Here is a 23562-nt window from a genome sequence, read left to right on the forward strand (position 1 = left end):
GCAGCTCACACGGCTTCACCTTCCTGGGTCTCTCCTTGGAGCATTCAGCATATGCCCCTCTGTGCGCTTCCCACAGCAAGTCTGCCCAGGTGGGGTCCTGGGAAGGCCAGAGGGTCCTGCACCCCCTCTATGCAGTCAGACGTGATTCTCAGCCAGCCAGTAAAACAGAAGGTTTATTTAGATGACAGGAACATAGTCCAAAACAGGTCTTGTTGGTACAGACTTCAGGACCCCCTTTAGTTAGGTCCATCTGGGGCCCCCCAGGAGGCCACAGCCCCGTTGGGAAGCCCACGCCTCGTCGGGGAGCCCCTCTCCATTTCCCAGCAAGCTCCAAAACTGCAGCTCCCTCTAGCCTCTCACTCAGCCTCCCCCTGGCTCCTCCCCCAGCCTTTGTCCAGTTTCCCAAGCAGAGGTGTTCCCCGGCCTCCAACCCCGCTCCTGGGTTCTCAGGTTACATGCTCAGGTATGCTCCCTTCCTCAAGGCAGGCTGTCCCAGCACAACTCCCCTGCAACCTTCCCAGATCAATACTCCCCACTCAGCATTCACATAACACAGCACGAACATTCCCACTTTGTCACAAAAGGCCCGGGGTCCAGAGTGCATGGACTCCCTGAGAGGGCCCATGGCGAGAGACAGACGTGCTAAGGCTCAAAGAGGTGCAGCTCCAGGAGGTGGAGGGGCCTGACCCCGAGAGAGAGTGGACCCCTGGCAAGGGCTGTCACACTGAAGAGGTTTCCCCCATGGACTGTTTGGGGTGAAGACTGGGCACGACTTGTGAGTGACACCTTGTTTTGCTGTTCTCATGGCCCCCTTTTCTTTAGGCTCTTCAACGATATCAGAGCAGGATCACTTCCTGCCAAGTTCCCAACCATCCTCACCTTCACAACTAATTCATGCCCGCCAGTCGATGCCAGATCCAGAATGGATGCCCCTCATCAGCTGTGTGACTGAGAGCTGCCCCTGCACAGGCCAGCAAAGAATCTGCAGGACGTGGTATGTTTGGCTGTCATTGTTCTTCCAACAGAGAGCAGGGAAGTTAACTCCCCCCCCATCAATACTAGCGCGTGTGTTCGCTAATCTGGTGACCTGCTCGGAGGACACCTCATTCACCTGATCTTCCTGATCCAGTGTCTGGCACAGACTCACCCCCACCCCCCAAATCGCTACTGTACCTTTCCCTTGTTCTCCACACCCAGAGACTGTGTCTGTCGCTCACTCCCCTCGGCTGTGTACAGCCGGTCGGGACGGACCCAGCCAGGCTGGGCTGTAATTGTTTGATGCGTGACACTAGCATTGTGCAGCCCCACCACTGGGCAGATGGACAGGCCAGAAATTCCCAGCTCTGCAGACCTCCCCGCTCCAGACACCTGTCCGGCAGGTAACAAATATTCACCAATCACTAACAACTCCTCACTAATTCCCAGAACTCTGTTACCAGTTCGAACGAGCTGCTGGTTCAGAACTGGTCACTGATGGGGAATAATTAGGGCCCACATATTCAAAACATTGAATCGCTAACAGCTACTAATTAATACACAGGAATAATTGATCACTTTGGCATTGTCTTCTCTTTGAGCCGCTCACTGGGCTGAGTCCCGGCCGGCACCGTCCCAGACCTATAGGAACCACCTGGCCGTAGGGCCCAGATTGGGGGCCACCCACCTCCCCCAGCCCCGGGACCAGCCCAGGCCGCAGCGGGTGGAGAAATGCTGCCAGTGAAGCAGGGAGCCACTGTGTGACACCCCTCAGAGCCCTTCCTGGATTGAAGGGAACTACGGCTCCCTGGGCTCTGGGCACCCAACTCCCTTGGGCCAGTGTGAATAGTCCAGCCTAGACTGTCCCTGTTGGATGCTAAAATGGGGCTGGGCAGACCGTGCTGCCCCCATCCCCACTAACGGCCTATGTCAGAGCCCAGCCAGCCGCCCACGATGCCCGAGCTGCTGCGACTTTTCTCCTCCGCAGGCCCCGCTGTGCCCACGTGAGGGCACCAGACACCAGTGCACAGAAGGAATCGCTCTGGGTTTTAAAACCTACTTCCCAGTCAAGCTCTCAAGAGAGAATGGAGGGAGGCTGTGAGCACCAGGCTGAGCGCCGGGCGTACCCGGCCTGTGTGAAGCAGAGCAGATGGTTTGGAGCAAAGGCCTTGATCCCCGGACACGCAGAGGCTGATCTGGGTGGGCCCAGCAGAGCAGCCAACTTGCCCTGTTTCCCCTGAGCCTGATGCCCGCATGTGTTGCTCTTAGATCTGTACGTCCTGGAATCAGGGGATGCCAAGAATTCCAAAAGAAATCATCGCTGTCCCTAGAAAACGTGGCCCTGGGCACCCGGAGGCCGGACAAGCAGAACCCAGGAGCAACTGGCGTTCAAAGGGGGGTTTGGAGCCAGCTCGTGATTTTCCGGCTCTGACTCAGCACAGGGCGGCTGGAGTTCGGCTGATGAGTGTTTCCAGCACAGCCCCCGCCAAGGCATGTAGCACAACAGCGACGAGCTGACCCTGACGGGGCCGTGGCGCGTCTATGACTAGCGCTGCACACACTGCCTTGGTAAGGCCATGGCTGGGCCAGGCTGCAAACTCCCGGCCCCAGGCCCCGGGGAAAGCAGTGGGTTCCCTGGCTGTCCCCGGTGTCGCTCCGGGAAGGGCTGGACTGCGCCCAAAACAGCAGTGTCAGGGGAAGGAGGCCTGGGACTCACCTTGTGACAGGGAATGAAGCAGGGCCCAGGGTCAAGGGCCCACATCCCCCAGGTGAATTCAGCTGGTCCGTTACAAACCAGCCTGGGCCGGAGAGCAGGTGTCACGTGTCTCTTGGTGGCTATATTACCCTGGAGTCAAACGACCCCTCGGCTCGGCGCCTCTCACTGGCTGGGTGAGTCATTCCAGCAGCAGCCCTGGCGTGCTGGGTGCTGGACACGCTTCATGAGAGGCCCCAGCGTGCTCATCACTCCAGAGCTAAGTGACTCCCCAAGGGGCACCTAGCAGGGCAGTAGCAGAGCTGGGAAAACACCCGGTCTCCTGACTCCCAGGGCAAGGCTCCGCCCACCAGGCCATTGTCCTCGGGTTCTCCCTGCGTCTCCTCTCGGTCTTTCCTCCCGTGCAGTCCTCCGAACGCCCGTTCCCCTCGGCTAGGCTGGGCTGCATTTCCTGCGCCTGCCCGGGGGATCCGGCCTGTGCCAGTTGAGAGCGTGAACGGGGCCCGAATGCTGGGTCCCTGGGTCCCCACCGGAGCAGACTGGGCTGTCCCAGGGCTGGCACTGCCCCAGCCGGAGCCGGGCCGATGGCTCGTAGCAAGGCAGCTCTGACACCTGGCTGGAGTTGCTGCATCGGGTCTGGCCAGCTGCATAGGAGCTGCACTGGCTGGGGACAGGCCAATGGGCCCTTCTGGCCCTCATGCCCCGGTGGCTGCAGCTGGCCGGTGGGGGCCTTGGGAAGGGCTTGGCCTGAGAAGTCACCACTCCCCCCAGCTCACATGCAGAACACCAGGGTTCAACACAGCCCCACATGTGCCCCACGGCCTAGCGCAGGTCACCAGCCCCAGTGCCTGCAGCCCCGCTTCTCCCCACAAACCAGAGCCCCCAGCCCAGACACCCGTCAGTGTCTGTCACCCCCAAGACTGCACCAGGAGCTCCCATGGCCACCGCTGTAATAACCAGCCTCCCGGGGATCCAGCCTCCTGCCCCCGCTCCCGCTGGGCTGGCCAGTCCAGTGTACGTGAGCCAAGCGTGTCTGCAGCGGGGGAGGGCCCCTGTGCGTTGGCAGATGCCCCAGGCTTAGCTTTGCGTCCTGGCTAATCAGAGCTGAAATCCCCGATGATGGGAAGCAGGCGGCAGGGGGAAGGGACAGAGAGACTGGAGCCGCCAGCAGCCTCCCAGCCCCCTCAAGGAGTGATTGCTGCAGGGAGTGTCCAGGGGTCAGAAATCAACAACTGCAGCCCTGCTGGGGGTCGGTGCCCGAGGGGTCCCAGCCAGATCCTGTCTGTTAGAGTTCGGTGTATTGCGGTAGGACCTAGACATGCCCCACAGCGCCAGGTGCTGAACATCCCCATGCAGCAAGCGACAGCCCCCGGCCCACAGAGCTGCCATCGAAACCAGGGAGACAGCAAAGGGGAAACTGAGGCACAGAGCCTCAGCGGGAGAGCTGGGAACAGGTGCTTGAGCACCAGGTGCCACCCCAGCACCTCTCCCACTAGCCACTCCTGCTCCCAGGGCACCCGTGGGGCACTTGCTCTGTCGTATCACTGGCCAGAGCCCGCATGAGGGACCCAGATGAGCCCCTTGAACAGCCCCCAATCTGAGCTGCAGCATCGCAGCCAGCCAGCAGCCAGGGAGAGGAGGCCTGAGCCACTTCCCTTGGGCTCCTGCTCCCTGCACAGGACGTGGCAGGCGGATCCCGGGCAGCCTCCGCCCGGCAGGCATGGTGCCCGGGGGGGCTGCCTGTCCTGTGGGGTCGGGGTGACATACCCACATCAGAGGGCTCTAAGCTTGCTCGCACCGCCTCAGGAGTGTGGGGGGAGCGTGGGAGGGGTGCACCTACCCCGACTTCAGCTTAGCACCAAATCCCCGGCCTGGAGCGCGACATTGGAAGCCGCCTGCCGTCCGTCACTGTGGGGTTCCCATGGGGCTGGGCGACAGGCGGCGACAGGACATTGAACTGGGGGGCAGGGCTGGGGCGGGTTAAAGGACATACATGGCAGCCAGGACTCCTGAGTTCTCTTCCCGGCTCTGGCAGAGGAGCAGTGAGCTCTGGTGGGTTCAAGTGGGGCCGAGCAGGTCCTGGGTTCCAGGCTTGGCTTGGGATTTGGTGGCCAAGGCAGGGGACTCCTGGGGGCTCCTCCCATCTCCAGGAGACAAGTGAGCACTAGGGATGTGCTGGGCGCCGTATGCCCAGTTCTACCACTGCCTGGCCGAGTGGCCTGGGCAAACTGCTGCCCCACTGTGTTCCTCAGTTTCCCCACCCGCACCATGGGAATAATGATCCTGCCCCTGACTGGGCCGAGGGCCAAGAGCCAGTGCGGCTGGGAGCCTGGAATTTCCTGCCACTCACAGCCTGAACTTAGTGGCGGAGGCTGCTCCGGAGACACCAGCACGTGGCGGGATGGCTCCGGAACAGGACATGCAACCTGGGCACTGACGGCAGCAGCCACAAGGCAGATGTTGCCGCACGGGGCAGGAAAAGCCCCAGTCCAGCCCATGGAACTGAGCTCGCCCAGAGCCCGGCGCAGATGGCGGCTGGCCTGGAGGAACTGGCAAAGTGCTGGGGGTTAGACGCTGGGAAACAGCTGCTCTTCTCCCAGCCTTAGCCAGCTGGGGAGCCCGACTGGGAGCTCACTAAGCAGGGCCCGTCTCTCACTGGGTCTCTGCTCTGTGCCCAGCACGACGGGGCCCTGGCCTCAGCTGGGACCTCCATGTGCTGCTGCAATGGGGCCAGTCACAAGCGGGGGTCAGCGAAGAAGAAATGCTGATATCAGAACTGGTGCCTAGTGGTCAAAGCGCTGGGCTGGGACCCTGGAGCCCTGGGGTCAAGGCCCAGCTCTACCAGCTACTGCCCCCCTCTGTGCCTCAGTTTCCCTATCTGTAAAATGGGGATAATGACCCTGACCTCCTTGGTAAAGTGCCCCTATCTGCAGCGGTACCTGCCCTGTCTGTCAGAGAAGAACCACTGGGGCTGGACTGAGAATTGCTCCTACCCCAGGGTTTTGGTTCAGTGCCCGTGGAGCAGATCTGGCCAGCTTGCGGATCACTGTTGCTAGAGGATAGGAATGTTACAGGAGGGAGCGGGGAGCTGAGCAGGAGCCGGGCAATGTGCCGGGTGCTGGGCACACACATGCACAGATGCTCCACACACTTGTGCACACGCATCCACACACGTGCAGGCCCTGTCCCAGCGAATTACCAGCTCAGCTTCCCAGTGGGCCTGAGCCCTGCACTGAGAGAACAGGAGCGGAGAGGCTGTAGTGCATCATGGGAGATGTAGTCCGATGGGGGACACAGGCTTATGGAGGCAAACGGGGGCACCAGACACCTGAACTACAGCTCCCATGAGGCATCACAGCAGCGTGGCAGAATAGAACTATTTCGGTATTCAATTTTCTGCTGGAAAAAAAGGTTCTGCAGGAGAAAAGTCACATTCCCAACCATTTCTAGGGAACTTGCAAGCCACTGTCCACGGGAGGGGACAGGGAGCTGCCCAGGGCCAGCGAGGACCCCCACATTTAGCACAGCTGGACTGGCAGGGGGCAGATGCTAGGGGCAGCTCTCCTGCCTGCCTGCCCTGGGGGCAGGGCACCAGTTCAGATTTTGGTGAGGGGGCAGCTTTAACCGTGATTCCAGCAGCTACATAGGCACTTGAAAACTCTAGTTTTTTGGCAGAGAACTTAGCAATGAGCTGACAGGGGCCCTGGTGCTAATTCCAGTCTGAAAGACCCACTCAGCTCTAACACTAACATGTTCTGACATCTTGTGGCAAGTCACTTAAGGGACTGGTTAGGTTTAAAATGTTAATGTTGATTCTTACTTTGTTACGAACTCTGTGGAGAGAGAGACCTTGTCAGGACTCCTGAGTTCTATGTCAGCTCTGGGAGGGGAGTGGAGTCTAGTGGGTTACAGCATTGGGCAGATACATCTGGGTTCTATATAAGAACATAAGAGCGGCCATACTGGGTCAGACCAAAGGTCCATCTACCCATAGGTGCCAACTTTCTCTGATGCCAGTGGGTGCCCATGCTCCCCTGCCCCCACCCTAACTCCCCCCCCCTGCCCCTATTGGATCCCTTCCCCGAATCCCCACCCTGGCCCTGCATCTTCCCCCAGCGCACTGCGTTCCCACTCCCCCCTGCCCCGTGAATCAGTTGTTTCATGGCGCAAGTGCTGGGCGGGAGGGGGAAGAAGCAGGATGCAGCGGTGCACTTGCAGAGGAGGTGCAGTTGAACTGGAGCAGGAGGGTAGAGCAAGGCCACGGGGAGCTGCCGGTGGGTGCTGAGCAACCACCAATTTTTTTCTGTGGGTGCTTCAGCCCCAAAGCACCCACGGAGTCAGCGCCTATGCATCTACCCCAGTGTCCTGTCTTCCAACAGTGGCCAATGCCAGGTGCCCCAGAGGGAATGAACAGAACAGGGAATCATCAAGTGATCCATCCCCTGTCGCCCATTCCCAGTTTCTGGCAAACAGAGGCTAGGGACACCATCACTGCCCATCTGGCTAGTAGCCATTGATGGACCCATCCTCCATGAGGTTATCTAGTTCTTTTTAAAGTCCTGTTATAGTTTTGGCCTTCACAACATCCTCTTGCAGGGAGTTCCATAGGTTGACTATGCGTTGTCTGAAGAAATACCTCCTTTTGTGTGCGTTAAACCTGCTGCCTATTAGTTTCACTGGGTGACCCCTAGTTCTTGTGTTGGTGAAGGAGTAAATAACACTTCCTTATTCAATGTTTCCACACCAGTCATGATTTTATAGACCTCTATCATATCCCCCCTTATTTGTCTATTTTCCAAACTGAAAAGTCCCAGTCTTATTAATCTGTCCTATGGAAGCCGTTCCATACCCCTAATCATTTTTGTTGCCCTTTTCTGAACCTTTTCCAATACATCTTTTTTGAGATGAGGCGACCACATCTGCACACAGTATTCCAGATCTGAGCGTACCATGGATTTATATAGAGGCAATACGATACTTTCTGTCCTATTATCCATCCCTTTCTTAATGATTCCCAACATTCTGTTCGCTTTTTTGACTGTCGCTGCACATTGAGTGGATGTTTTCAGAGAGCTCTCCACAGTGACTCCAAGATCTCTTTCTTGAGTGGTAACAGCTAATTTAGACCCCGTCATTTTATATGTATAGTTGAGTTTATGTTTTCCCATATGCATCACTTTACATTTATCAACACTGAATTTCATCTGCCATTTTATTGCCCAGTCACCCAGTTTTGGGAGATCCCTTTGTAGCTCTTCACAGTCTGCTTTGGACTTAACAATCTTGAGTAGTTTTGTATCATCTGCAAATTTTGCCACCTTACTGTTTATCCCTTTTTCCAGATAATTTATGAAAATGTTGACTATTACTGGTCCTGGGGGACACCACTATTTACCTCTCTCCATTCTGAAAACTGTCCATTTATTCCTACCCTTTGTTTCCTGTCTTTTAAATGGAGTGCCTGGCATTGCTTTCAGACTCATGTAAGGATCTTAATTTAATTTAATGACAAGCCTTTTGTTATCTTAATCACCCTGCCTCTGTGTATAAACAAACTCCCAGCTGTACTTGTGTTCCCATAACCCAGCCTGCTTTCAAATCCCAGCTGTGACTTCCTGCCCCACAGCCTCCTCTCCGCTTCCCATCTCTCCTGCTCTCCAAGGAAAAGGGGATAAAGCAGACAGGCTGCATGCAAAGTGCCACTGGAAGTGCCAGGTAATGCGCTGTCCCGACAGCCAATGGGCGGTAGTTGCTGCTGGGTTTATGCCATGGGGGAAGTCTCTGCAGTTAGAGCCCACAGCATCCAACCGTCCTGTAGTGCTGCATGAAAGGGGCTCAGTAGTGTCCTCAGCATTTTAAAAATGGGGAAACTGAGGCACAAATGGGTGACTTGTATGGGGCAGATGATAAAAGAATCAGGACCAGAACCCAGGTGTCCTGACCCCCACCTCAGTGGCTGCTCACACTGCCTCCTGCCCAGGCTGTTTGGGTGAGCAGGGGTTGGCCTGCAGCCAGCATTCCTCCTGGGCCCCTCCCCAAACCAATGGGGGACTGGGCCTTGACACAGCCACGTCCCTCACTGAGGCCTAGGAACCTGCCCAGCATCATGCTGGAGTTGGAGGCCATCGCCACAGCCAGGCAGAGACCAGGCTCCTGGGCTGGGCTCAAACGTGGGGCACCCGACCCCCAGAACCTGGAGCTAGGGAGCCGTGGTGCCCACCCTGGGCACCACCCCCTACTGCAAACAGGCCTCTCCCTGTCCCGGGCAGGGGCCCAGCCCCACGGCTGCCCCTGCCGGCGCCTGGGCTACAGGGCTGGCTCCCCAGCAAGGGGGCTCTGCGCTGGGCGGCCAGGCCCACTTACAGCATGTGCTGGTGCGCAGCTGAGGAGAGGTGCGAAATGCCCCTTCCCCCAGGTCCCAAGGGCTTCCCCTCCCCCGAGCGCAGCTGGGAGCCCAACTGTCCATGCGCTTCCTGCCATGTCCAGCTCCCAGCCCAGCCTGCCCAGGGTCCCTGGCACCGCCCAGCCCAGGCCGCCTACCCTGCTCCATGGGGCCTCCGCTGGGTGCTGGGGTTTGGTCTCAGGGACCGCACAGACAGGGGCTGAGCTGGCCCTGGTGAGCACCTCCCCACGGGTGTGTCACACCCTGCCACACTGCACCCTGCTCCCCACAGGTCTAACAGTGGGGCTGTGGGTTGGGACTGAGAAGCACAGGCAGAGCTGTGGGGGAGGAGCCCAGGACTGGGCTAGCAGGGGCTGCAGGGTCAGGAGTGAGGGGCCCCTGCCAGAAGTGTGGGGGTGGGGAGCCCAGGGCTGGGGGAACAGGGGTCTGCAGATCGGGAGTGAGGATCACCACAGGGCTGGAGTGGGGAGCCCAGGGCTGCGGTAAAAGGGGGCTGTGACTCAGGAGTGAAGGACACTGGCAGGGCTGGGGGGAGCCCAGGATTAGGGGAACAGGGGGCTGCAGGTCCGGAGTGAGGAGCACGGAGCACCGCAGGGCTGCGCGTGAGTGGCGGGGCGGGGGGGGGTTGGCTCCTGCAGTTCACGTGTCTCCTCTCATCACTTCCCAGCCCCGCGCACCTCCCGCTGCCGGGGGATCGGTGGTGCCACCCCCGGAGCCGCCCCGCCCCGCAGAGCCCCCGCCAGGCGGGGCCCGGGGCGTCTCCGCGTCCCTTAAGAGGGCCCCCCCCGCGCCGGCCGGGAGCGCAGCGGAGCCGCCAGCCCGGATCGGGGCTAGACCCTGCCGCGCCGGACCGCACCGGACCGGACCCTGTAGGAGTCAGGTAAGGGGGCGGGTCCGTGCGGGGCGATGCCCGGGGGGGTCCCGGCCTGGACCGCGCTGCATCGGCTCGATCCCGTGGGTACCGGCCCCGCTCGGCTCCACAGAGACACACACACACACACCAGCTCCCCTGCACACATCACTCCCCCACAGCCCTCCTTCACACACACACACACAGACCTCAGCCCCCCCTGCACACATTACCTCCACACAGACACACCCAGCCCCCCCAATTACCAGTCCCCCTGCACACGTCACCCCCCTACACACACCAGCCCCCCCGCACACACATACATCCTGCCCCTGCTGCACACACACTGCCCCGCTGCACACACTTAACCCCCCCCACCCCACCATCTGGCTCCACTCCCCACTGTGGGGTCCCTGTCTCCATGCCCCCTGCCGACGGCGCAGGGCTCCCAGGGAGGGACGGTAGCGGGGGGGGGGGCATTATTTCACTGCCTCACACTATCCCTGTCACCCCCAGCCACCTGGAGGAGGGGCCGGCCCCACGGGTTACCCCCAGGTATTGGCATCCCAGGCTGCGTAAACCCCTTCCTGCCATCAGAGGCCATCCAGCTGTCTGTCTGCCTGTCTGTCTGTAGGGAGCGGGGGCAGGGGGTTGGTCGGTCTGTCTGTCCCCTGGGGGCCCAGAGCCCCTGCCTGCCCCCACCCATTGCAGATAGCTGGGCTCCCTCCTGGCACATGGCTCCGGCTGGGCACAGCGCCCAAGGGAGATACCATGTGACAGCAGGGTGGGGGCTCTTGTGGCAGTGTCCAGGGCTCCGGTCCCTCCCCCTGCGAATGGTTTAACTTGCTGGGCATCCCCCTTCCAGCGATCCCCTAAATCAGCCCCCCAGCCTTCTGCACTGCCTGCTGGGCATTCCCTCCCTGCCCTGCTGGGCCCCGCCTCCCTCACTGCCTCCCACTCACCCCTCAGCACCCCTGCAGGCTGGGGCATGCAGAGAGCCCTGGGGTACATGATGGGGTGGGCACTGCTCGGGCACCTGGGAGCAGACGGGGCTCAGGCATAGGAGGCAGGAGGCTTGGCAGAGCCATGCAAGGATCTGAGCTGCTGGGATGTGTGGGGGCATCAGAAATGGCTCTGCAGGGGCTGGGAGCTGCTCCAGGGGGGCTGGGAGTGGCTTCTGTATGTGGGGGGCTCCAGGAGTGGCTTGGACCTGGGGTGGGGGCTGGGCATTGATCGGGCACACGGCGGCATGTGGGTGAGCCGGATGCCCACATTGTGAGACACCCATGTTCCGTCCTCCCCAGCTCTTGTTCCTTGTCTTGGCCCAGGCTGAGGATGCTGTGAGCAGAGTGTCCTGCCCCCGGTGCAGCCCCCGGCCAGGAGCAGAGAATGGACGAGCTGCTGAAGCTCATGTACCTCAATGTCTCGGAGCGGCTGAGCCTGCCCTGGGAGCAGGCCGGGCTGTGTGGCCCCTCGGTGGGGAACAGCACCCTCCTGGTTGTGGCCTACAGCGGCCTGCTGGCCATGGGGCTGGTGGGGAACCTGGGCCTGGTCTGCATCATTGCCCGGCACAAGGAGATGAGGAACGTCACCAGCATCTTCATAGCCAACCTGGCCTGCTCCGACCTCCTGATGAGCGTGGTGTGCCTGCCCGTCACCGTCATCTACACGCTCATGGACCGTTGGGTGCTGGGTGAGTTCCTGTGCAAGGCCAGCCCCTTCGCGCAGTGCGTCTCCGTCACCGTCTCCATCCTCTCACTGGCCTGGATTGCGCTGGAGCGGCACCAGCTCATCATCAACCCCACTGGATGGAAGCCGGGGGCCACTCATGCCTACCTGGCTGTGAGCATCACCTGGCTGGTGTCGGGCTGCATCTCCCTGCCCTTCCTCGCCTTCAGCGTCCTGACGGACGAGCCCTTCCGCAACCTCAGCCTGCCCTTCGACGCCTTCGCTGGCCACCTGGTGTGCGTGGAAAAGTGGCCGTCGGACGGGCACCGCCTGGCCTACACCACTGGGCTGCTGCTCGGCCAGTACTGCCTGCCCTTGCTGCTCATCCTGGCCTGCTACTGCCGCATCTTCCTGCGCCTGCGCCGCCGGCGGGACATCTTGGAGCGGCCCCCGCATGGCTCCCGCGCTGCCAGCCACCGGCGGGTCAGCATCATGCTGGCCTGCCTCGTCGCCGCCTTCGCCGTGTGCTGGCTGCCCCTGACCGTCTTCAATGCCCTGTACGACTGGGCCCATGAGACCATCTCCGGCTGCTACCATGACCTGCTCTTCTCCCTCTGCCACCTGGCGGCCATGGCCTCCACCTGCATCAACCCCGTCCTCTACGGCTTCCTGAACACCAACTTCCAGCAGGAGCTCAAAGCCCTGCTCCACCGCTGCAGCTGCGCTGCGGAGACGGACACGTACGAGAGCGTCCCCATGTCCACCATCAGCACCGAGGTCTCCAAAGCCTCACTGCGCAGCGGGGGGCTTGCCATCGACGCCTGACGGGTGGCTGTTCCCAGCGTGTGGTGCCAGGAGCAGAACACACCATAGCCTCGCCCGGCGGGTGGGAGGGATACTCCCCCTCTGCACATCTACTGCCCCTCCCTCGAGCACAGCTAAGATACAGAGGGAGCCTGGGAATGAGCTCCGGGGAACCCCAAAGAAACCAGTTAGAGCCTGGCCATGGGAAGTCCTGGGTTCTGTGCCCGGCTCTGACATACATTCCCCCTGAGCCACTCACTCAGGCTCCAATTTTCAGCCTAGAGATTTTCAGAGTGGCCAGGGGCACCCCCTGAAATGGAGGAGCAGTGGCTGTCTGACTGCCCCAGATAGCCCAATGCTGGTGTCTCGTTCTAACCCCGTAGATTGGGTCCTGGCTGGGTTTGCCAAAGGGCTGCGCTGCTGGGGCTCAGCACCTATGAAAATCAGGCACTGAACTCTGGAGTGAGGTGTCTAATGTGAGGCATCAACCTAGAGATTTTTGGCCTTCATCTGTCTGCCTCTGTTTCCCCTGTGTTCAGATGAGGCTGATAACACTTCGCCATCACACAGCTCAGGAAGGACGTGGTGGGGTGAAATGAACACTCTTGGAACATCAGCGGCCTTGTAATAGGGTTAAGCGTCATTATCACATTGGAAATGTCCCTGCTTGAGGCCTTTTACCAAGTAATGGATGAGCTGGTTTTCAAAGGGGGACAACCCCCCCCATGTGCAGATGGTGGATGCATTGCCAGGCTAGGTGATTCAATGTGCAGTTGGTGGTTAGATCTGCAGCTACGGGAGGCAAACACAAATTATTCCAGGTACATTTAAAGAACATCTTGAATCTGTCTATTGTATCCTAGGCATTCCTGCCAGGCGCATTGATTGCCATGGTATCTGAGCACCGTCACACCGAACTACCCAGCAGCACATGCGAGCAGCTGACTTGTGCAAGAAAATCGCCATTTCATGTGCAACTGGGGCATTAGCACCTACTTTGAGTCCTATGAAAATTCTGCTGTTTGCAAAACAATACACAGAGCCCTTGATTTCAGAGATTTGTGATGATCTCCTAAAACTCCCAAATGACCGATTTAAAACCAAAAAAGAAAAAAAAGAAGAAACCGACATTGCTTTAACTCACTTGTTGGTATTTTGAAGTGAAAAAAGATGCAGTCGAGATGGGCTAATAAAGGGGCGCTGTGGAGAGATGGGTCACTTGTTTTTCTAAAAGCAAAATCCCCTTATCTGTGACTATGGTAGCACCTTAGATTATTCAACCTGAAAAAGAATTCCGAGATCTAATTTCCTTTTCACCGGTGAGTTTTGTGCTCCAGTCTCCTTTCAGTCCCACCCGTTTTACCCAGTGACTGCACAGGTGATATTCCTGATTTACACCAATGTCCGTAAGTGGAGAATCACTCCCCTTGCTGTATTTCCCGCCAGCTCACTCAGTCACTGGCAGTAGTCAGTTTCTGAGCAGTGTCACTTTCTGGGGCTGCCTGGTTGGGGACAGAGGGATCTGGCCATTCGAACAGCTGTTCTTCTGGACACTTGTGAACAATCGTGAATCATTTTGAGTTTGCTTGATCCAATCCCAGGGGCTTAGCTAATGGGTATCTTTTACCCTGATCGCACCTACTTGTATTCTGTGCCTGTCTCTTGACGCAGTGATGAACACTGGCTCCCAGCTGGTGGGGCCAGGGGGTATTTTGGCAAACAGTCGATGTTTGTAACCAGTTGATAAATATGTATCTTATCGAAATGCATAGACTGCTGCAGCTTTTCTAAGGCAAACAACCGGGGATAATTCTTTGTAATAATAACCAAGAATAAACTGACCAAGCTGATTAAATGTGAGTAACTCCCTTTAACTGACACTCCCGGTGTGTTATTTCTCCACAAACGGCCCCATTGGACACGCGATGTGAAAAGGAAAATGGCCAGCTCTGGGTCTTTCCCTGCAGGCGTCACTCAGGCTGACACTGGCAGACGTTTGCAGTGAGGTAGCACCTAGAGCCAGTCGCATGTTGATAAGGCTGAGCCAGATCTGGGGTCCAGGTTAGAAAGGAGAGTGAGGAGGGTGAGCGGGCTGAGCAGAGCCACCACATTATCTGAAGGCTGGAAAAGACCCTTGTGGGAAGAGCCGCGAGGCTCAGTCCGGTGAGCTGCTCAGGAGAGTGAGATCGGCTTTGTTAGGGCGCATCAAACCTGCCACGAGAGGACGGCAGGTTTCCAAAGACACTTTGAGCAGAGGAAGGCAGAACAAGCACCAGGCCGGACACATTCCAGTTGAAGTGGGGGACTGGATTACACCAGTGAGGGGACTAGCCCTTGGCCAGAGCTCCCCCGGGTGGTGGAAGAGTCTCTGTCTCCTGGTGGCTGCCCAGCCCAGCTGCCTTGCTGGAAGACGCGCTGGGCTCAGTGCGGGTAACCGGAGGATAGTCTCTGTGCTAGCCGGGGTCATGCTGGAGGAGTGGCTGGGAGTCGCCGAAGGGCCCAGGGTTGAGGAACCCTAACCCTAGCTCCAAGTGCCCTACCCTTAGGAACCCTAACCCTAGTGGGGTAAGCCATACCTATAGGAACCCTAACCCAGCTCAGAGTGCCCTGCCCTTAGGAACCATAACTCTAGCGGGGGAAGCTCTTCCCATTGGAACCCTAACTCTAGCTCAAAGTGCCCTATCATAGGAACCCTAACCCTAGCTACATGAGCCCTACACTTAGGAACCTTAATCCTAAGGCGGAAAGCCCTCCCTTTAGGAACCCTAACCCTAGGAAGGGAAGCCCTACCTATAGGAACCCTAAGCCTAGCTCCAGTGCCCTACACGTAGGAACCCTAACCCTAGCTCCAACTGCCCTACCCTCAGGAACCCTAACCGTAGGACAGGAAGCCCTACCTATAGAAACCCTAACCGAGCTCCAAGTGCCCTACCCTTAGGAACTCCAAACCTAGGGCTGGAAGCCCTACCCATAGGAACCCTAACCCTAGCTCCAAGTGCCCTACCCACAGGAAGCCTATCCTAGGGCAGGATGCGTACCCGTAGGAAGCCTAACCCTAGCTCCAAGTGCCCTACCCATAGGAACACTAACACTTGGGTAGGGCACCCGACCCATAGGAACCGTAACCCTAGGGCGGAAAGCCCTATCCATAGGAACCCTAACCTTAGCTCCATGAGACCTACACTTAGGAACCCTAACTCTAGGGCGGAAAAGCCTTCCCTTAGGAACCCTAACACTAGGGTGGGAAGCCCTAACCATAGGAACCCCAACGCTAGCTCCCACTGACCTAACCATGGGAACCCTAACTCTAGGGTGGAAAGCCCTACCGATAAGAACCCTCACCCTACCTACAAGTGCCCTACCCATAGGAAACCTAACCCTAGGGCAGGAAGCTCTCCCCTTAAGAACCCTAACCCTAGCTCAAAGTGCTGTACCCATAGGAACCCTAACACTAGCTCCAAGTGGCCTACCCTTAGGAACCCTAACCATAGAGTGGGAAGCCCTACCCTTAGGAACCCTAACCCTAGGGCGGGAAGCCGTACCCATAGGAACCCAAAACCTAGCTCCAAGTGCCCTACCTATAGGAACCCTAACCATAACTCCAAATGCCCTACCCTTAGAAACTCTAACCCTAGGACGGGAAGCCCTACCCATCTAAACCCTAACCCTAGCTCCAAGTGCCGTACCCTTAGGAACCCTAACCCTAGTGGGGTAAGCCATACCTATAGGAACCCTAACCCAGCTCAAAGTGCCCTACCCTTAGGAAGCCTAACCTTAGAGGGGAAGTCCTACCAATAGGAACCCTAACCCTATCTCCAAGTACTCTACCCATAGGAACCCTAACCCTTGGGCAGGGCACCCTACCCATAGGAACCGTAACCCTAGCTCCAAGTGTCCTACCCTTAGGGACCCAGACCCTTAGGGACCCAGACCCTAGGGCTGGAAGCCCTACCCATAGGAACCCTAACCTTAGCTCCAAGTGCTCGACCCTTAGGAACTCTAACCCTAGGATGGGAAGCCCTACCCTTAGGAACCCTAGTCCTAGCCCCAAGTGCTCTATACTTAGGAACCCACACCCTAGCTCCAAGTGCCCTATCCTTAGGAACCCTAACCTTAGGGCAGGAAGCCCTACCCATAGGGACCCTAACCGTAGCTCAAAGTGCTCTATCCTTAGGAACCCAAACCCTAGCTCCAAGTGGCCTACCCCTAGGAACCCTAACTGTAGGGCAGGGTGCCGAACCATAGGAACCCTAGCACTCGCACCAAGTGCCCTACCCTTATGAACTCTAACTCTAGGATGGGAAGCCCTACCCATAGGAACCCTAACCCAATCTCCAAGTGCATAACCCTTAGGAACCATAACCCTAGCGGAGGAAGCCCTCTCCATTGGAACCCTAACCCTAGCTCCATGAGCCCTACACTTAGGAACCTTAACCCTAGGGCCGAAAGCCCTCCCCTTAGGAACCCTAACCCTAGAGAGGGAAGCCCTACCTATAGGAACCCTAAGCCCAGCTCCAAGTCCCCTACCCTTAGGAACCTTAACCCTAGGGCAGGAAGCCCTACCCATAGGAACCCTAACCCTAGATCCAAGTGCCCTACCCATAGGAATCCAAACCCTGGCTCCAACTGCCCTACCCTCAGGAACCCTAACCGTAGGATGGGAAGCCCTACCTATAGAAACCCTAACCGAGCTCCAAGTGCCCTACCCTTAGGAACCCCAAACCTAGGGCTGGAAGCCCTACCCATAGGAACCCTAACCCTAGCTCCAAGTGCCCTACCCATAGGAAGCCTAACCCTAGGGCAGGATGCCCTACCCTTAGGAAGCCTAACCCTAGGGCAGGATGTCCTACCCGTAGGAAGCCTACCCCTAGCTCCAAGTGCCCTACCCATAGGAACACTAACACTTGGGTAGGGCGCCCGACCCATAGGAACCGTAACCCTAACTCCAACTGCCCTACTCTTTGGAACCCTAACCCTACAGCAGGAAGCCCTACCCATAGGAACCCTAACCCTAGCTCCATGAGACCTACACTTAGGAACCCTAACCCTAGGGCGGGAAGCCTTACCCATAGGAACCCTAACACTAGCTCCCAGTGACCTAACCATGGGAACCCTAGCCCTAGGGCGGGAAGCCCTACTTATAAGAACCCTAACCCTAGCTCCAAGTGCCCTACCCACAGGAACCCTAACCTGGGGCAGGATGCCCTACCCTTAGGAACCCTAACCTTAGGACGGGAAGCCCTACCCATAGGAAACCTAACCCCAGCTCCAAGTGCTTTACCCTTAGGAACACTAACCCTAGGGCGGGAAGCCCTACCCATAGGAACCCTAACCCTTGCTCCAAGTGCCCTACCCTTAGGAACCCTAACACTAGGGCGGGAAGCCCTATCCATAGGAACCGTAACCCTAGCTCCAAGTGCCCTATCCTTAGGAACTCTAACATTAGGGCGGGAAGCCCTACCCATAGGAACCCTAACCCTTGCTCCAAGTGCCCTACCCTTAGGAACCCTAACACTAGGGCGGGAAGCCCTATCCATAGGAACCGTAACCCTAGCTCCAAGTGCCCTATCCTTAGGAACCCTAACACTAGGGCGGGAAGCCCTATCCATAGGAACCGCTTGCTCCACAGGCCACACTGGAACCGGAATGCAAAGACTGCCCTTACATCTAAATCCATGCTATTGCCTAACACTTAGGGCGGGAAGCCGTATCATGGAACGGTGATAACCTCTTTTTAGGCCTCCACCCAGTGCCCTATCTAGGACTGCCCTCAAATCACCCATCCGTTTTACTGAGTTAGGGCTCGGGGTAAGCCCCATCGCATAGGACATCAGTGCATCTCAGCCTCTAACCCTAGCTCTCATCATAAGTTATCCCTACTACGTACCTAGGGAACTCTAACATTAGGGCGGAAGGCCCTTACAGTAGACGTAAATCTAGACGACAGGAAACTCCACCCATTCCTGCTCCAGTGGCCCTACCTAAGGAACTGTAAACCTGGGCAGTCATATCCGTGATCCCAACCAAGGACCCCTATATCGCCCAACGCAGCTGAAAATATACCAAGTTCTTACCCTTAGTGAAACTAACCACCACAATTACGGACGGGAAGTCTCCCTAGCCATAGCAAACACTAAAAAACCTAGCTCAAAAAGTGCCTACCCGAAAGAACCCGACCCTACTCTAAGCCCACGCCTTAGGAAACCCAACCTGGACAAGAAGTCCTTACCCATAGGAACATCTACCGTAGCTCAAGCCCTACCCTAAGGAACCCTAACCCAGCGGAGGGAAGCGGCCTACCATTAAGAACCCTAACCCTGGCTCTAGTTGCCTAATAGAACCCTCAGCCTAGCTCAATATGCATACCCTATGAACCCCTAATTTTAGGGTGGGAAGACCTACCCACAGAACCTCATACTAGCCCCCCTCACAGTGTCTACCCTTAGGACCCTAACCGATCCAGTGCACCCATAGGACCCCTACCTTTAGTTTCCATTTGTGCCCTACGCTTAAGACCTCAACCCGCTCCATGTTCCTCTGCTAGGCCTCTAGATATCGATATCGCCTACGCATTAGAACCTAACCGCGAGCTCTAGAGCCCTCCCCAATAGGAACGCTAACCCTAGGGGAGCGCTACCCATAGACCTAACCCTAGTCCACTGACCTACCGTATAGGCAGCTTAATCATTAATCTTGGCGGGGAAGCTCGTACCCGCCATGGACTACCTACACTCCTATCTCACATGCCCAACCCAATAGGAACCCTAACTCTAGCTCCACTGTCATACGCTAGGAACCTAACCCAGCTTCCATGTGCCCTATCTTAGGAAGTCTACCACTAGTGGGGGAAGTGCCTACCCCATGGGAACCCCTAAACCTTGGGCTCTTCCCACCTACCCTTAGGAACCGTAACCCTAGCTCCAAGTGCACCGCCTACCCTCGCTCGAGTTAACCCTAGGATGGACCACCATAGGAACCCGTTTCCCTGCTCCAAGGCACCTACCCTGGATACCCCAATAACCATAGTAGCGGAGTGCCGCACTACCCATAGGCAATCACCCCTAGACTCTAGCTCCACAACTGCAGTCCACTACCGCATAGAAAACCCTAACCTAGCTCAGCTGCTCCTAACCTCAAGAAACCCCTAAAATTCTAGTGGTTCGGGACGCCTCCCAACTATAACACCCTAACCACTAGCTCCAGTGCACCCTACCCTTAAGGATCCCTAGCCTAGGGAAGCCCTACGCTTAGTAGAACCAAACCGCTCCATTGCCCTTATCCTTAGAAACCCCTCACCTTAGGAGAGGAGAGAGTCCTCCATTTAGGAACCCATCACCCTAGATCCAAAGTGCCTACCCATAGTGATAACGACCTTAACATATCAGTGCCAGATCCGTACCTCTAGTGAACCCTACTCTAGCATCCATGTTGCCTTCATCCATAGGAACCTAACCCTAGATCCAATGCCTCTACCCATAGGAACCCTATCACTACTGGGATCCCTACCCATAGGTACCTAAAGCCCTAGCCAGTGCAGCACTTACCCTTAGGAACCCAACCCTAGGGCGGGGAAGTCTGACCCATAGGAACCCTATACGCTGCTGCAAGTGCCCTCCCTACAAACCCTGAACCCGTAGAAAGCGATGGGATAGCGCCTACCTATAGGAAACCCTAACCACAGCTAAACTGTCCCTGCCCAAGGACACCTAACCTAGCTCCAAGGCCTAACGCCAATAGGAACCCCTAACCTAGGGCGGTGGGAAGCCCGACTCCATAGAAAACCTAACCCTATAGCCAGTGTGCCCTACCCCACTAGGACCCGTAAACCGCTCCATGCGCGCCTTACCCTTAAGACCCTAACCCCTAGGGGAGGCCCTACCATCAAACCTAACCCTAAGTCAAGGGCGCGTACGACATTAGGAACCCTAACCGTGGTCGGGGCGGCGGGGACCTACCATAAGGGACACCTCTAACCCGTGATTCTCCAAGTGCCGCTATCCACCCGGACCAACCCCTAACCCTTGGCAGGGCGCACCTACAGAGAACCTACCCTAGCTCCAGTGCCACCTTTAGAGGACCTACCCTTAGGGCGGGGAAGATCCTACCCGTCAAGGAACCAGTATAACCTAGCTCAAAGTTGCCTTCCTCTGAACCCTAACCCTAGGAACAGGAAGCAACACTTACCCACAGATGCTAAGCCCTACCCCAAAGTCCCCTTATACTTAGGACGCGCAACTCATTAGGAGACGAGCCCAGTACCCATAGGAACACCTAACCTCTTAGCTCAAGTCCCATATCGCTTAGGATCCCAAACCGTAGCTCTCAAGTGCATACCCTACCGATAGAAGCCTTCATAACCTAGGGCAGGCCGCAAGCCCTACCTATTGGAACCCTAACCCAGCTCCAAGTTCCCAACCCTTAGGAACCCTATACCTAAGGCTGGAAGCCCTACCCATAGGAACCCTAACCCTAGCTCCAAGTGCCCTATCCTTAGGATCCCAAACCGTAGCTCCAAGTGCCCTACCGATAGCAACCCTAACACTAGGGCAGGAAGCCCTACCTATTGGAACCCTAACCCAGCTCCAAGTTCCCAACCCTTAGGAACCCTATACCTAAGGCTGGAAGCCCTACCCATAGGAACCCTAACCCTAGCTCCAAGTGCCCTTCCATAGGAACCCTAACCCTAGCTCCATGTGGCCTAACCTTAGAAACCCTAAGCCATAGGAACCCTAACCCTCACTCCAAGTCCCCTCTCTTAGGAAGCCTAACTCTGGGGCGGGAATCTCTACCCATAGGAATCCTAACCCTAGGTCCAAGTGCCCTCCTCTTAGGAACTCTAACCATAGGGTGGGAAGCTCTACCCATAGGAACCCTATCCCTAGGGCAGAAAGCACTACGTATAGGAACCCTAACCCTAGCTCCAAGTGCCCTACCCTTAGGAACCCTAACCCTAAGGCGGGAAGACCTACTCCTAGGATCCCTAACCATAGCTCCAAGTTCCCTACCCATACACAGCGTTGAGCTGGATCTGGTTCCCACCGGTTTGCGGGAACCGGTTGTTAAATTTAGAAGCCCTTTTAGAACCAGTTGTCCCCGCTCCTGGCTGGCAGGGGAGCACCAGGGAAGGCGGGGGAAGCGGTTACATACAGATCTGGCTCCTCCCTCCCTGACCGTCCTCTGCACTCCCAGGGGCTGTGACGGGGTGAGGAGCAACGCTGAGTGCTCGGTGTATCCAGGTCACTTTCCTCACCAGGGCACCACCAGCTGCCCTGGTGAGGAACCCAGCCCTGATGTGGCTCCACACCGTCCCTCCCCACAGGTGGCGCAGGGTGGGGTGCAGGTTTTGGGGTGCAGGGTTTAGGGGTGCAGGATGGGGGTGCAGGAGTTAGGGGTGTAGGTGGGGCAGTGCAGGGTTTAGGGGTGCAAGATGAGGGTGCAGGGGCTAGGGGTGCAGAATGCGGGTGCAGGTGGCACAATGCAGGGGCTAGGGGTGCAGAATGGGGGCACAGGTGGCGCAGTGCAGGGGCTAGGAGTGCAGAATGGGGGAGCAGGATGGGGGCGCTGGGGGACAGGGAGTGCAGTGGAGGGGCTAGGGGTGCAGGATGGGAGAGCAGGGGCTAGGGGTGCAGGTGGTGCAGTGCGGGTGTTAGGGGTGCACGATGGGGGTGCAGGGGCTAGGGGTGCAGAATGGGGGCACAGGTGGCGCAGTGCAGAGGCTAGGGGTGTAGGATGTGGGTGCAAGGGTGGGGCACATGTAGTACAGTATGGAGGTTGGGGCTTCAGGGGCTAGGGGTGCAGGTGGCACCGTGCAGGGTTTAGGGGTGCAGGATGGGGTCCAGGGGCGCAGGTGGCGCAATGCAGGCTTAGGTGGGTGGGGGAGCCTGGAACACCAAAGTGCAAAGTACTGTGAGACACCACAGTAGAATTCCTGGCAAAATAAACCTAGGCCCGAGTTGAAACAGTCTGAGTACAAACCCCGCTCCCTCGCAGGAGCTCCTTGTGATGTCATCATATCGCTGGTGATGTCACATGTAACCAGTTCTCCAATCACCATGGAGTCCTCCACGGTAGACAAGACACAAGCATCTCCCACCACAATGCCAGCAGGGGCTGGGCGTGAGGAGAGCAGGGCTCGGCCTTCAGACCTGTCCCCGCTCTGCCGGCGACCTGCTCTCCCTCCCATTGCACCCCGGTTCTGGGGCTAGCCCAGGGGAGGGGGAGGATGTACTGGTTACCTGCTGCTGCGATGGGCCTGAACTGGGAAAATCAGATTAGTCGGGATCCAAACTCTTCTCCCCACTGCTCCCCCAATTCCCCCCAACGGTTTCCTTCCAAAACAGCCTTCTTCGCTTCCCAAGGGACCCCCTATCCCAGAATCGTTGTGCCACGACCCCCTTGCACATTGCAGTCCTCAGTTTGTCCCGTTCCAGGTGCCAGAGACTGGCGCATCGGACAGGCCCAAGCCAGGGTGAAGGCTGAGCCCAGAGCTCCAAACCGGGTGCCCTGGACAAATCTCTTCCCCCACTTTAAATGGCGCTTTGCATCCCTTCATTATAGTAACTTTAAACATGTAACAGAAGACTGGTGTGTCGTTCTCCTTCTGCACCCCCTGCCTCCCCATCCCCCGCAGCATTTCAGCTCCTCCTCCTATCCCGGTAGCACTCGAGGTTGCTCCTTACTTAGAGTTTTTTAAGTAGATTTGGAACAAAAAGAGGCTTGACAATGGTAGTGGGCCATTACCAGACGGAATGGCAGAATTATTAGTAAGAATGCAGAAAAGGCAGAAATGTTCCACAAATATTTCTGTTCTATATTTGGGGAAAGAACAAATGACGTAGTTATATTATATAAGACTCTTCTCATTCCACTAGTATCTCTGGAGGATGTTAAAGAGCAGCTGTTTTAAAATTGTCTGGTCCAGATAATGCGCATCCAAGAGTTTGAAAAGAGCTGGCTGAGAGTTTGCTGGGCCATGAATGGTGATTTTCAATAAGGCTTGGAGCACTGGGAAAGACAGCTAATGTTGTGCTAGTATTTAAAAAGTGTAACAGGGATAACCCAGGTAATTATAGGCCTGGCAGTCTAACACCAATCCTGGGCAAGACAATGGAGTGGCTGATACAGGACTCAATAAGAATTAAGGGAGAG

The 23562-nt window shown here is 57.1% G+C and overlaps 2 protein-coding genes across 2 annotated transcripts in view; one reads left to right on the forward strand and one right to left on the reverse strand.

Moving 5' to 3' along the window:
• CNNM3 (cyclin and CBS domain divalent metal cation transport mediator 3) overlaps window positions 1-23562 on the reverse strand; it is a 330211-nt gene that overhangs the window by 112708 nt on the left and 193941 nt on the right. The window lies entirely within an intron of this gene.
• On the forward strand, window positions 9883-14263 carry LOC116830693 (neuropeptide Y receptor type 1-like). The gene is made up of 2 exons (XM_032790322.2): window positions 9883-9972; window positions 11271-14263. Exon 2 carries the CDS (start codon window positions 11332-11334, stop codon window positions 12433-12435), a length of 1104 nt encoding a protein of 367 aa, XP_032646213.1. The 5' UTR covers window positions 9883-9972; window positions 11271-11331; the 3' UTR covers window positions 12436-14263.

This window comes from Chelonoidis abingdonii, chromosome 2, assembly GCF_003597395.2.
Source record: "Chelonoidis abingdonii isolate Lonesome George chromosome 2, CheloAbing_2.0, whole genome shotgun sequence".
NCBI classification, from domain to species: Eukaryota; Metazoa; Chordata; order Testudines; family Testudinidae; genus Chelonoidis; species Chelonoidis abingdonii.